This window comes from Chiloscyllium plagiosum, unplaced genomic scaffold (assembly GCF_037043375.1).
Source record: "Chiloscyllium plagiosum isolate Xiang-an unplaced genomic scaffold, Cpla_swu_hap1 HiC_scaffold_9, whole genome shotgun sequence".
NCBI lineage: Eukaryota > Metazoa > Chordata > Chondrichthyes > Orectolobiformes > Hemiscylliidae > Chiloscyllium > Chiloscyllium plagiosum.
The window spans coordinates 69,308,481-69,323,652 of record NW_028270147.1 but is presented as its reverse complement, the minus strand read 5'-3'; the positions used below and the strand labels follow the sequence as shown (position 1 = coordinate 69,323,652).

The following is a 15,172-nucleotide window of genomic DNA, read 5'->3' as shown; positions in this document are numbered from 1 at the left end:
TGTGTTTTTCCAGCACTTCACTCTCGACTCATACCAGCCCACAGCCATGAACAATTTACTCACTACCACTTACCTGGGGATTACAATTTTCTTCCTCCTATTTTCTGAATTAGTCATATTTCTGGCATGTTACTTGTACCCTCAATAGTGAAGACCAATATAAAAGTACTGTTCGATTCATCTGCCATCTCTGTATTTTCTAATTTTACTTGAATGTTTAATCATTCATTGTCAGATCTGACTGGATTACATCAAGCATCTTCACCTTCTGTCACATGTTAAAACTGCTCACTGTGCCAGAATTGACCAATTGTTTAGCTGCCTCCGTCCCTTTCACTAATCTCCCTCAGCTTCCCACTTCCTTTGCCCTGGAGCTGAACTCATGTCCTTCTCTTCAACTCCCTGCTTTCTCGCTCTGAACTCACCTTATCCATGAAATTGAATTTCTGTTCTCTGAACCCTATTCCCACCTAAGTGCTGACCACTCAACCTCCCTGCGTGACTCCCTGGTTAGCTAATGGTAGTTGTAATCTCTCTCAAGCTACTAACCCTCCCCTTCAAATCTGCCAGTATCACACCTCTCCTCAAAATAATTGACACACAACCTCTTATCCATGCAAACTACTGCTTCATATCCAACTTTCCTTACTTCCACAAAATCCTTAAGAATGTTACCTCCCAGAATGGCGACCATGCTACTCCATATTTAAATCCCTTCAAACAAGTTTCTGTCCCTGTCAAAGCATGACATTGTTCTTAAAGTTACAGATGGAATGAACTTCTACAGGAGGTAGCGGATGCAGGTACAGTTACAACATTTAAAAGACATTTAGAGAAGTTCCTAAATAAGGAATGTACGGAGGGTTATGGGCAAGCGCAGGCAGGCAAGACTAGTTTAGTTTGGGGTTATGGTTAGAATGGACTGGTTGGATCCATGCTGTATGACTATGACATCCTGTGTGACTGAGATCATCACCGTTCTCAGTCCCTCTCAAAATTTCCACACCATCCTTCTCACACAGTACCTTCTCTAGTAGCTGGTTGCAACATCAGTTGTCTAGTTTCATACCCAGCTATCCAATTAGAGTTTCCTTCAATAGCTTCTCTTCTCATATCATTTCCCCACGAGACCCCAGAACCTCATGGTTAAACTAAAGCATGACCTTGGATTTCAGGATTGTTCATACACTTGTATTCCAAGTCTCAGCTGTGTTGCTATGGGAAGCAACTGAACAAAGTTAGAATATGCTTCAAAATCTAAAATTGCTAGAAAAACTCAAGATCTGGCAGCATCTGTGGAGAGAAAGCAGAGTTAAAGTTTTGGGTCCAGTGGGCCTTCTCCCAGAACTCCAAAGTCTGCATTCTCTCAACAGATGCTGCCAGAACTGCTGCATTTTTTCAGCAGTTTCTGGTTTCCAGCATCCACAGTTCTTTGTTTAGAATATACTTCCCTAGGGAAGGAGGAGGAAAGCTGAATGAATAAATATCTGAATATCATTATGATACACCGTCTGGTAGATGGTTCAATGTAGCATCAACGAAGGCCAAAACAGCCAGCCAGTCTCTTTACTGCAGGATATGGTAGGGTGCTAGAAATTATCTTACTGCTGATGTACTTGGACAACAAAAGTAATGGCATATTTGAAGAAAACTACTTACTGCTAACGTAGTTTGTAATTCTTTGACCTTTAATAATTGTGGCTGTTATGTTTGTCCACGTGATGCAAAAAAGAAAAACAGTGTCACGCAAACTGGTTATCATTCAAAATTAATCTGTCATTATTCTACAGCTGGACGGACACACACACACTCTCCAGGTCATAGATTAAATTTGACCTATGAATTCTATCCAGTTTTGTGACTATTAAGCCCACTAAATGAATATCTGTATACGTTCATTTCATGGCTATTTGTACAAAAAAACTCATACATATGTGCAGAGTCTATAAAAACATGACTTGTAACAAAAATTTAGATCAGTAGGACAGGACAATATCTCTTACCCAGCCCTGCTTTGTTAATATCATTAGCTTAGTCAGCAAAATGTGTGTAATTTTCCTAAAATTAGTGACCTATGCAGCACCCCTAAGTGGTACTCTGCTGGCACTGAAACACTTTGGGACTAGATTAGATTGGGATATCTGGTCTGCATGGACGAGTTGGACCGAAGGGTCTGTTTCCGTGCTGTACATCTCTATTATTTTATTCTAATACAGAAGACTAAATCTTTGCCTAGGGCCACAATTGAGAGCAGCATGTTGCTCAAGGGCTAGCTTCTCAGAGGCATTATTGAGAAATGGAGCACTGTACTTTTTGCTAATCCCCATATGATTTAGCAATATCTTCTAAAAATAGACAGTCGTGTATGGCTGTGTTTAAAGTAAAATCACAAAACAAACACGTTAACCTTCCAGATAATGAGCCACAATTGATGGAAAACCATTTTAAAAAATCCAATCCAAATCTTTACAACTTAGTTTCCAAACCCATTATAGATGGCCAGGCCCAAGATCTACACAACGGCAGGTACCCACTGATCTTTAAAGAAAAAACCCCAGAAAATTTCAAGAAAAATTAGGATAGAGTACATTAAAAAGTGAATTACTGTATTAGCAATCCTAAGGCCGAGACTAACATAGGGGTTTAAAATCACACCATACCAACTAAATTTAAATTCAGTCATGAAACAGATCTGCAATAAAAATCTAGCATCAATAATGGTCATCAACATCCTTTTAAAAGGAAATTTATGATTTCTACCTGCCATCTGAAATTATCTAGTTAAGGTTAATTAAGAATGAGAAACGAATGCCATCCAATGATGTCCACATTTCATGTGAATGAATAAATGTTTCTTTTTTCTTCACATGCTTTAGTAGTTAATGTTTGTGGTATATGGTTTATTGATCCAGTTATACAGTCCTTACAGTCTAATGTTTTGATCATAATATTAAGGGTTTATTTTAGCCTCATTCTGTGTGATTATGAAAAGGTTTTCAAAGAAAAGCTGCCCCAAGGAGCTTTGCATTTCTCAAAACCAAATTAAAATCTCCTCACCATAAATTATTACTTCTTAAATAGAGAAAGATAACTGAATTTGCCAAGCTGGACATAGTGGAAATATTCAGATTGGAGCCTACATTTAAAGAATGATGAATATTAGGACAATTCATTTTATTCAATTTATAAATGAAAGGTCATTTGCTGTTACTTTATAAACTTACCTCTATCCTTAGCTTTATCTGACAGCAGCACTTCCACTTCCTGGTACTCCTGCATGGCATTGAGTATAATATGCCCCTCTTTATTAAAGAGGAAAAGCATTGGGATTGTAACATCATCAGTATTCCTTCCATCACCAGCCATCTGGAAAAGGGGAGCCGTATCACTGCTGCTTCCTTCATTGTCATCTGCCCAATAGCAAATTCAGTTATAACAGCTGCAGTGTACACCTGGACATGCAAAATTCTCTGGGTTTACTGAAGATTTTATTATACGTCATAATAAAGCTAATAGGTGAGGGTTGAAGAGTAAATGGTTCTCTCTCAAGCTGTGGAGATTTTACATTTAATGCTTTTTTAAAAAATTATACTTGATGTCACAGAGGAATGTTAATTCTACAGTATTTTACATTTCAGGCACTGGGGCAATCACAAAGCACATTAATTGATTAAAGACAAGATTACTTTTCTCTCTATTCTGCTCCCAGCAACGTGCTTCAGGACAAAATTTTAAATAGACTCAACATAACATAGATTCAACTGTTCAGAAATATCAAGCACTCAGGCACATCTTTCAAAGGCTAAATAAGAACCAAAGGATCTTTGAAAGGGATTTAAGTAAGAGGATGAACATTTTTAAGTTAAAAATCACACAACACCAGGTTATAGTCCAACAGGTTTAATTGGAAGCACACTAGCTTTCGGAGCGACGCTCCTTCATCAGGTGATTGTGGAGGGCTCGATCGTAACATAGAATTTATAGCAAAAATTTGCAGTGTGATGTAACTGAAATTATACATTGAAAAATTGATTGTCTGTTAAGCCTTTCATCTGTTGAAAGAAGTGAAACTATCACTGTATTCTATGTGTAAATCACAAAACCCTTTTTTTAAAAAAGTTGCATTCTCGGGTTAGCTGTTAACAATGGTGATAGCTAGACAATATGTTAAAGGTGTTAGACCCCGGTGTTCTCTGTCTATGACCTGATGTTTACATTGATTCTAATCTAAAAAGTGAGATAACAGAGTTTTACATAAATTCATGCAGTTTTTTGAGCTCAGAGTTCTACATGAATGTATGCAGTAATTGAGCAAAGTGCAATGTAACTCTGCAAGTACAAATTCACCACACAAAATATATGTGTGCATGTGGGTCTTTGTCTGTCTGTGTGCAAGTGTGTGTGTGTGTGTCTGGGGTGGGGATGTGAGTGTGAGAAAGTGTGTGTGTGTGTGTGTGTGTGTGTGTGTGTGTGTGTGTGTGTGTGTGTGTATAGTGAGTGCAGAGTGTCTTAAGTCTGTGAGGGGGTGCATGTGAGAGTGTGGGAGTATGTGTGTCTAGAAGGGTTTGTGGGTGTCTGTGTGCAAGTCTGTGTGTACCTGTGTCCATGTGTATGTGAGAGTGTATGTGTGTAGGAATATCTGTGTGTGTGTGTAGTGCAATGGTGATCACCTGTAATGTGACATGAACCCAAGGTCCCGGTTGAGGCCCTCCCTATGGGTACCGAACTTAGCTATCAGCCTCTGCTCGGCCACTTTCCTCTGCTGCCTGTCCCGAAGTCTGCAACGTGACAGGGTTGTATCACGGTGGACGCTGCAAGACGTGTCAGATTGTGGACATAGATGCCACTATTACACGTGGGAACACCTCCCACCTTGTACATGGCAGGTACTCATGTGATTCAGCCAACGTTGTCTATCTTATACGTTGCAGGCAAGGATGCCCGGAGGCATGGTATATTGGGGTAACCGAGCAAAGGCTACGACAACGGATGAATGGGCACCGCACAACAATCAACAGACAGTAGGGTTCCCTCCCAGTTGGGGAACACTTCAGTGGTCCAGGACATTCAGCCTCGGACCTTCGGGTGACCATCCTCCAAGGTAGACTTCGGGACAGGCAGCAGAGGAAAGTGACTGAGCAGAGGCTGATGGCTAAGTTCGGTACCCATAGGGAGGGCCTCAACCGGGACCTTGGGTTCATGTCACATTACAGGTGATCACCATTGCACTACACACACATACATATTACACACACACACACACACACTCCCACATGCACCCCCTCACACTCCCACACTCTCACATGCACCCCCTCACAGACTTAAGACACTCTGCACTCACTAAACACACACACACTTTCTCACACTCACAACCCCCACCCCAGACAGACACACACACACAAAGACCCACATGCACACATATTTTGTGTGGTGAATTTGTACTTGCAGAGTTACATTGCACTTTGCTCAATTACTGCATACATTCATGTAGAACTCTGAGCTCAAAAAACTGCATGAATTTATGTAAAACTCTGTTATCTCACTTTTTAGATTAGAATCAATGTAAACATCAGGTCATAGACAGAGAACACAGGGGTCTAATACCTTTAACATATTGTCTAGCTATCACCATTGTTAACAGCTAACCCGAGAATGCAACTTTAAAAAAAAAGGGTTTTGTGATTTACACATGAAAGCAATGAAACTATCTCTGTATTCTAACAGATGAAAGGCTTAACAGACAATCAATTTTTCAATGTATAATTTCAGTTACATCACACTGTAAATTTTTGCTATAAATTCTGTGTTACGATCGAGCCCTCCACTATCACCTGATGAAGGAGCGTCGCTCCGAAAGCTAGTGTGCTTCCAATTAAACCTGTTGGACTATAACCTGGTGTTGTGTGATTTTTAACTTTGTACACCCCAGTCCAACACCGGCATCTCCGAATCATGAACATTTTTAAAGATGACATGTCTTGAAACTGAAAATATATGAAGGATAGTGAGGGGAGAGTTGAAGGAATGGGAAGTGCTGTAATTTTACAGGAATTCAAGTTTACTAAAGGTGCAGTACGGAATTAAACAATAGAATAAAGAAGAACAGAAATCGCTGGAGAAACTCAGGAGGTCTGGGAGCATTTATAGAGAGGAAGCAGAGTTAAGGCTATGAGTCCTGTGGCCCTTCTTCAGAACTAAAATAAATTTAGTCTGGAGTTGACAAAGCAAAATTGAAGATTACAGCAGCAGATGGGATGAGGTGAGGGTGGTCGCAGGCAATGCTATGGAGATTTATGTCAGTAGTCTTCATGACAGAGAGGAAACTCAGCTCAAGGTTGAGCAGGACAGTAAAGTTGTGAATACTCTAGTTCACCAAAGGTAGAAAGCAAGGAGAGGCATGGGGTCATTGGCAAGAGTACCAGGAATTTGTGGTGGGGCTGATGCTTTGGTCTTCCCGCTATTTAGCCAAGGAAATTGTAGCTTCTGCATGACAGGATTTTGAAAAATCAGACTGACAACAGAGAAGCAGTAGAAGGTTCAAGAGAAATGATAAGAGGTAGAGCTGGGCTTCATTAATTAATCTTAAATCTGAAGATAAAGCATGGAAGTGAGGAAGAGCAGACAGCCAAAGAGAGGTCCTCAGGTGAATCCAAAGGTAACAGTGCAGAGACCGGGTACACGGCTACTCTCTCATTAGAGATAGAAAGATAGATAGATGACTGGTGATGCTTTTCCTCTTTAACTGGAGGTTCACTGTGCCTCAGATGAGGGGTGAAGCTGAGAAAGCGGGACTTTCAAGTTGACCTCAGCTGGTGAGGTCTGAACCTGCACTCTTGGCATCACTCTGCATTGCAAACAGCCAAGTGACCCCCTCAGAGCTTACAAGGTACACGGATATTGCTGGAGAGTCTATAGCTATGACTGGATAAGTAAGACTGAAATCAAGCGAGGGAATACCCATCCAGTGAAATGACAGAGGAGAGGTATTAGAAGAGAACAGTAAGGTTAGCTGTCTGGTAAGCCTGCAGCAGGGTTAAGGGGATTAGGGGGGATAATGCATTACGATCACAAGCACGGAAGTTATATTGATGAGGGAACACAGTAAAAAGATGCGTACACATTATTTTGGGTTTGCAGATAAAACTAAACAAGCATTAAGATTCAACTTGTGCATTGGATATTATATCACCTAGTGTTATATTAACTAGTGTGAATCTTCACTCAACAATATGAATCACTAATAATCAGAGAATCCCAAACTATTTTAACTCTGTAATAATCAGGTGGACATGATAATTCTCTCAACAGTATATACATAAATATGTTTAACATCACTTAAATGTGAAAGTAAGAACTGCATTCCTTACCAATGACAATGCCACCTATCGCCCCAGCCTTCTGTGCATTCCGTGCCTTCTCAGCAAACATGCAATGACCTCGTTGCATCAGAGCAATTTTTCCTTTGATTGCTTCAGGATTTAATATCTCTGAGCAGCCATTATAGGGTTCACATTTAGCAACAAAACCACGTACCTATCAAGAATTTAGAAAAACACGCAGTCAAATTTTACAGTGAAAAATTTCTTCAAAGCCAATCTATATTGTCATGTGAAAGTACAATTGATATAAAGACTGTAATGAGGTAGTTAAGCAACAATCTGACAGGTTTATAACTCAAATAAGGTAGTCTGAGTTTAACTTCTACAAAGTCTGTTTGGCAACGTTTTGCCATTCTCAGCTCAAGAACTCCGAGCTTGACAAGGCAGGAGGAATGAAGCCTCTTAAACCATTCTGCTAGTCAGTCCAGTGGTTCAGAACTCACAGTTATTATTCAATTGAAGACTAACGATGGATGTGCAGAATCCATCACATTTTAAAACGGAAGTATGGAGAAGATTGTAATCAGGTCTGGAGGCATGACAGAAGTAGACACTGGGAAGTACCATTCACTGTTGTGACATGGACAGAAACCTCATGTTGTTTGTGTCACAATAGCAATTGAGAGAAGCCTTGCAGCAGTGAACTCATTGTACAAGTTTCAAAACATGTAAGGTAAAATAAAACTATGAACTTTCTGTTCAATAAAGTGCCACCTACAATGTTTTTCCTGTTTGATGATTCAACCTCATCTATTAAAGAAGAGTAACATTAGCTAGCTGACAGCACAGCTAAATGTTTGTTTTACTTCTTATTAATTAAAGTATGCATCAGCTGAAAAATCAAACAAAAACAGAAATTACTGCAAAAACTCAGCAGGTCTAGCAGTGTCTGTGGAAAGAAAGCAAAACTAATATTCTGAATCCAGTGACCCTTCTTCAAACCAGTTCTGAAGCCTCGGAAACTCCACAATATACACCTAACTGGTTCACAAAGACAAAAGATGGGATACAGCACATGTAAATTCAGATCAAAGCTCCTTCTGCTCTATTCCAGCAATAAGCGTCAGCTTTCAACTCCAATTTCAGGAGAGAAGCCCGAACTACATCAAGGTGGCATTCTCCAGACACATTATGGAATCTGTAAGTGAGATGACTAATTTAATGGCAAGTTTTTGCTGCTTTACACTGGAGATCAGTGCTCCTTCAAAAGTGGATTCGGACTACACAGGTAGGACTTTTATAAACTAACAGATCGATTCAGCTGAATTTGATTCAAAGTTTTGTGGGGAAATTGAAACATTTCATCCACTGGCCCACCCAATCCTTTCTTTCTTTGCAAACACCTGCAACTCAGCTGACAAAGTACGTTCTACTATATTTTAATAATTATTCTCACTGTCACGATTACTTAATTTGGCAAATAGAATTGAAATGGTGTGAAATTCAGAATTATGGAATGTTTCTATTAAAAATATTATAGAGTACGAATATATTGACTGAACTGAAATACAGCAGAACTTCTGATATGCCGTGTTTGTATTCATTTCAAGAGATATGCAGCAGGTCTGGCCAATTTTGTATTCAAACCAGATTGACAATCCCAGCAATGACAATATTAGTAAGAAAAATAAAAATTAATTTGTATTGATGCATTGGAGAGTTAGGAATGTAAGACCATATGACCATAAGACACAGGAGCAGAATTAGGCCATTTGGCATATTTAGTCTGCTCCACCATTTGATATGTTGATATATCCACCATGTGATATGTTTCTCAACCCATTCTCCTGCCTTCTCCCTATAACTCTTGACCTCCTTACCACTCAAGAACCTGTTTGTCTTAAACAGACAAAATGACTTGCCCTCTACAGCAACAGGTTCCACAGATTAACCACTCCCTCGTTCCTCCTCATTGCAGTTTTAAAGTATCGTCCTTTCACTCAAATAGGACCTTTGGGTCCTCATCTCTCCTATTAGTAGAGACATCTTCTCCATACCCAATCCATCCAGACCTGTCAGTTTTAAGTAAGTTTCAATGAAATCCCACCCATCACCCCCTTCCTTCTAAACTCCATTGAGTACAAACCTAGAGTCCTCGACTGTTTCTCATATGACAAGCCCTTTGTTTTGGGTTCATTCTTGTAAACCACTTCTGGATCCAATCCTTCCTTAGATACAGGACCCAAACTTGCTCACAATAGTCCAAGTGCAATCTGACCAGAGTCTTATACTGCCTCAGCAATTCATATCTGTTCTTGTATTCTAAGAATCTTTTGAAATGAATACAAACACTGCATTTGCTTTCCTAACTGCCAAATGAACCTGCATGTTAACCTCGAGAGAATCCTGAACTAGGACTCCCAAGTCCCTTTGTGTTTCAGATTTCTGAAGCAGTTAGAAAATAGACTACACCTTTATTCTTCCTACTATCATGCATAACCTCACAACTTCCCACACTGTATTCCATCTGCTACTTCTGTGCCCACTCTCCTAATCTGTTCAAGTCCTTCTGCAGCCTTCCTCAACACTACCTTCCCTCCAGCTATCTGTGTCGTGTGCAAACATAGCAATAAAACCCTCAGTTTCTTCGTCCAGATCATTAATGTATAATAGGACCACATCTGTTCACATATCGGACCCCTGCAGAACTCCACTAGTCACTGTCTGCCATCTTGAAAAAGACCCCTCTATCCCTACTCTCTGCCTTCTGCCAGTCAGCCAATCCTCTATCCATGCCAGTAACTTGCCCCTAATGCCATGGGCTCTTATCCTATTTAACATCCGCCTCTGCAGCACCTTGTCAAAAGCCTTCTGGAAATCCATTGGCTCTCCTTTGTCTAACTTGCTCATTACCTCATCAAAGAACCCCAACAGATTTGTCAGGATTGACCTCACCTTGACGAAGCCATGCTTTCCAGGTACTCTGCAACTCATCCTTAACAATGAACTCTAAAAATCTTACCAACAACCGAGGTCAGGCTAACTGGCCTATTTCCTATCTCTGTGTCACTCCTTCCTTGAACAAAAGTGTTACATTTGCCATTTTACAGGGACGCTCCCATACTCCAGTGATTCTTGAAGGATCACCACCAATGCCTCAACAATCTCCTCAGTTATCTCCTTCAGAACTCTGGGATATATTCCATCTGATCCAGGTGATTTATCCACCTTCAGCTTCCTTATTACCTCCTCTTTATAGTGATGTCACTACACTCACAGCTGTCCCCTGACTCTCGAAGACAGGAAGGCAAATGGTATGTTTGCCTTTATTGCCAGAGGGTTTGAGAAGAGTGAGGAAGTTTCACTGCATCTGTACAGGTTGATGAGACCACTCCTGGATGCATGCGCAAATTTAAGGAAAGGTTAACTGGGCCTGTATTCACTGCAGTTTTAGAAGAATGAGAGGAGATCTCATTGAAATGTATGAAATTCTGATAGGGCTGGAGAGACTGCATAGAGGGATGATGCTTCCCCTGACTGGGCAGTTCCAGAATAAAGGGGTACTTATCAGGTTGAGGTGAAATTTCAACATTCTCAAGGTGGTGAACTTTTGAAATTTTCTACCACAAAAAGCTGTGGAGGCAAAGTCACTGAAAATGTTCAAGAATGAAACACAGATTTCTAGAAGCTAAAAGTGTCAAGGGGATGGTGAGGGAGTGGTATGATACGATAATCGAGGAACAGCCATGATCATAATGGCAGAACATATACAATCGGCTCAATGGGCTCCTTCTACTCCTATTTTCTACATGTTTCTATATATAGTTTCTACAAACATGGATCTTACTTTATGCAACTTAAATATCTTAACATCTTAAAAAAGATGGATATAAATTAAAGTGATTACTAAATTACACTACTGGGATATCATAGCAATTACAGAAACATGGCTCAGGAATGGGCAGGATTGGCAGCTTAATGTTCCAGGATACAAATGCTACAGGAAGGACAGAAAGGGAGGCAAGAGAGGTGGGGGAGTGGCATTTTTGATAAGGGATAGCATTACAGCTGTGTTGAGAGAGGATATTCCCAGAAATACATCCAGGGACGTTATTTGGGTAGAACTGAGAAATAAGAAAGGCATGACCACCTTATTGGGATTGTATCGTGGTCCTCCTAATAGTCAGAAGGAAATTGAGAAACAAACTTGTAAGGAGATCTCAGCTATCTGTAAGAATAATAGGGTAGTTATGGTCGGGGATTTTAACTTTCCAAACATAGACAGGGACTGCCATAGTGTTAAGGGTTTAGATGGAGAAGAATTTGTTAGGTGCGTACAAGACAATTTTCTGATTCAGTATGTGGATGTACCTACCAGAGAAGGTGCAAAACTTGACCTACTCTTGGGAAATAAGGCAGGGCAGGCGCCTAGGGTGTTAGTGGGGGAGCTGTAATTGGGGCCAGCAACCATAATTCTATTCGTTTTAAAATAGTGATGGAAAAGGATAGACCAGATCTAAAAGTTGAAGTTCTAAATTGGAGAAAGGCCAATTTTGACGGTATTAGGCAAGAACTTTCAAAAGCTGATTGGATCCAGATGTTCGCAGGTAAAGGGACGGCTGGAAAATGGGAAGCCTTCAGAAATGAGATAACAAGAATCCAGAAAAAATATATTCCTCTCAGGGTGAAAAGAAGGGCTGGTAGATATAGGGAGTGCTGGATGAATAAAGAAATTGAGGGTTTGATTAAGAAAGAGAAGAAAGCATATGTCAAGTATAGACAGGATAGATCGAGTGAATCCTTTAAAGAGTACAAAGGAAGTAGGAGTATAATTAAGAGGGAAATCAGGAGGGCAAAAAGGGGACATGAGATAGCTTTGGCAAATAGAATTAAGGAGAATCCAAAGGGTTTTTACAAATACATCAAGGACAAAAGGGTAACTAGGGAGAGAATAGGGCCCCTCAAAGATCAGCAAGGCGGCCTTTATGTGGAGCCGCAGAAATTGGGGGAGATACTAAATGAATATTTTGCACCAGTATTTATTGTGGAAAAGGATATGCAAGATATAGACTGTAGGGAAACAGATGGTGACATCTTGCAAAATGTCCAGATAACAGAGGAGGAAGTGCTGGATGTCTTGAAATGGGTAAAGGTGGATAAGTCCCCAGAACCTGATCAGGTGCACCCGAGAACTCTGTGGGAAGCTAGAGAAATGACTGCTGGGCTCGTTGCTAAGATATGTGTATCTTCGATAGTCCCAGGTGAGGTGCCAGAAGACTGGAGATTGGCAAACATGGTGCCACTGTTTAAGAAGGGTGGTAAGGATAAGCCGGGGAACTACAGACCGGTGAGCCTGACCTCGGTGGTGGGCAAGTTGTTGGAGGGAATCCTGAGGGACAGGATGTACATGTATTTGGAAAGACAAAGACTGATTAGGGATAGTCAACATGGCTTTGTGCATGGGATTGAGTTTTGTGAAAAAGTAACAAAGAGGACTAATGAGGGCAGAGCAGTAGATGTGAGCTATATGGACTTCAGTAAGGCGTTCGACAAGGTTCCCCATGGGAGACTGAGCGAGGTTAGATCTCACGGAACACAGGGAGAACTAACCATTTGGATACAGAACTGGCTCAAAGGTAGAAGACAGAGGGTGGTGGTGGAAGGTTGTTTTTCAGACTGGAGGCCTGTGGCCAGTGGAGTGCCACAAGGAGCAGTGCTGGATCCTCTACTTTTTATCATTTACATAAATGATATAGATGTGAGCATAAGTGATACAGTTAGTAAGGTTGCAGATGACACCAAAATTGGAGGTGGAGTGGACAGCAAAGAGGGTTACCTCAGAGTACAACAGGATCTGGACCAAATGGGCCAATGGGCTGAGAAGTGGCAGATGGAGTTTAATTCAGATAAATGCAAGGTGCTGCATTTTGGGAAAGCAAAACTTAGCAGGACTTATTCACTTAATGGTAAGGTCCTAGGGAGTGTTGCAGAACAAAGTGACCTTGGAGTGCAGGTTCATAGCTCCTTGAAAGCGAAGTCGCAGGTAGATAGGATAGTGAAGAAGGCGTTTGATATGCTTTCCTTTATTGGTCAGAGTATTGAGTACAGGAGTTGGGAGGTCATGTTGCAACTGTACAGGATATTGGTTAGGCCACTGTAGGAATATTGCGCGCAATTCTGGTCTCCTTCCTATTGGAAAGATGTTGTGAAATGTGAAAGGGTTCAGAAAAGCTTTACAAGGACGTTGCCAGGGTTGGAGGATTTGAGCTACAGGGAGAGGATAAACAGGTTGGGGCTGTTTTCCCTGACGTTTTCACGCAGAGGGTGGTACGTGTATGGAATTAGCTGCCAGAGGAAGTGGAGGAGGCTGGTACAATTGCAACATTTAAAAGGCATCTGGATGGGTATAAGAATAGGAAGGGTTTGGAGGGATATGGGCCGGGTGCTGGCAGGTGGGACTAGATTGGGTTGGGATATCTGGTCAGCATGGAAAGGTTGGACCGAAGGGTCTATTTCCATGCTGTACATTGATGACTCTACTGCGAGAGTCTGCCTTTAACGCACTGAGTATGAAAGATATTGTATATACAAATATGTCAACAATGATTTATGATTAGTATTATAGCAGCAGGATTACATAAACTAATAAAAACATTCGAACAAATGCAAATTTTCATTAAAAGTGTGCTGGAAAACATTGCAGATTTGACAGCACCTTAAGAGAGAAAAACAGAGTTAATGTTTTGAGTCTAAATGAAGGATCACTGGACTTGAAATGCTAACTCGGTTTCTCTCTCAGCAAATGCTGCCAGACCTGCTGCATTTCTCAAACACTATTTGTGTTTCAGATTTTAAGCATCTGGAGTTCTGTGTGTTCATTATTATGGTCGTACTGGGTGGGTATAAAAGGTGATAGGAAGGGGAAAGATGTTTATGAGAAATATGACATACTATCAGGATCAGATAGCTGAAGTGGTGGAACATTAGAGTCTGAAGAGGGTGAAATGTTAAGTATTTTGGAGATACTGTATTCTGTCTGATCAAGATATCTATGCAAGATGCTCAAAATGTGCAATTCAAATGAAGTTTTAAAGCCAAAAGTTAAAACAAGAAGGGCCAATGACTTTATGTACAGAATACCAAAACAGGAAAATAGAAAATAACAACTAAAATGGAACACAAAACTCAGGAATTATGCTGCTTTTTATAACTTCATAGGTTATGGGCTCCCAACACTTTTTTTATGCACCTTGATCTCGACTTCTGTCACAACTCCAGGGCAATTGCTGAGTGGATGTCATAAAATTCCCAGCAGGAAGGAGGGAAATATTGGACATGTCCTCTGTATCCCTTAATAACCAAGTTTACAGCACTGTCAGGATGTGCTGGAAGATGAACAACTGCTACACCCTATTTTATTTATTCACTTGAGGAACATGAGTATTGTTGGCTGGCCAGTATTTTTTGTATTACCTGCCTGTAGTCGCCCTTGAAAAGATAGCTACAGGCTTGAACTGCTTCAGCTGCAACATGACCTCCCAACTCTTATAATCAATGCACTGACTAATAAAAACAAACATAAGAAACGCCTTCTTTGCTATCCTAGCTACCTGTAACTCTACTTTCAAGGAATTTTTAAACCTGCACTTCAAGGTTGCTTTGTTTAGCAACACTCCCCTGGACCTTAACATTAAGTGTATAAGTCCTGCCCTACTTTGCCTTTCCAAAATGCAGCGCCTCACATTTATCTAAATTTAACTTCATCTGCCACTCCTCGGCCCAATGGCCTCTGATCGAGATCCTGTTGTAATCTGAGGTAACCTTCTTTGCTGTCCACTATACCTCCAATTTTG

General features: G+C 40.7%; 1 protein-coding gene across 3 annotated transcripts in view; it reads right to left on the bottom strand.

Moving 5' to 3' along the window:
- Positions 1 to 15,172, bottom strand: part of edem3 (ER degradation enhancer, mannosidase alpha-like 3) — a 77,987-nt gene that overhangs the window by 14,336 nt on the left and 48,479 nt on the right. For 2 of the 3 annotated variants that reach the window (XM_043699563.2, XM_087990758.1), the window contains 3 exons: positions 7,368 to 7,533; positions 3,225 to 3,410; positions 1,660 to 1,701 (listed from right to left, as the gene is read on the bottom strand). In XM_043699563.2, coding sequence (XP_043555498.2) covers positions 1,660 to 1,701; positions 3,225 to 3,410; positions 7,368 to 7,533 — 394 coding nt within the window. The remainder of the gene's footprint in view (positions 1 to 1,659; positions 1,702 to 3,224; positions 3,411 to 7,367; positions 7,534 to 15,172) is intronic. The other variant, XM_043699564.2, reaches the window with a different exon arrangement.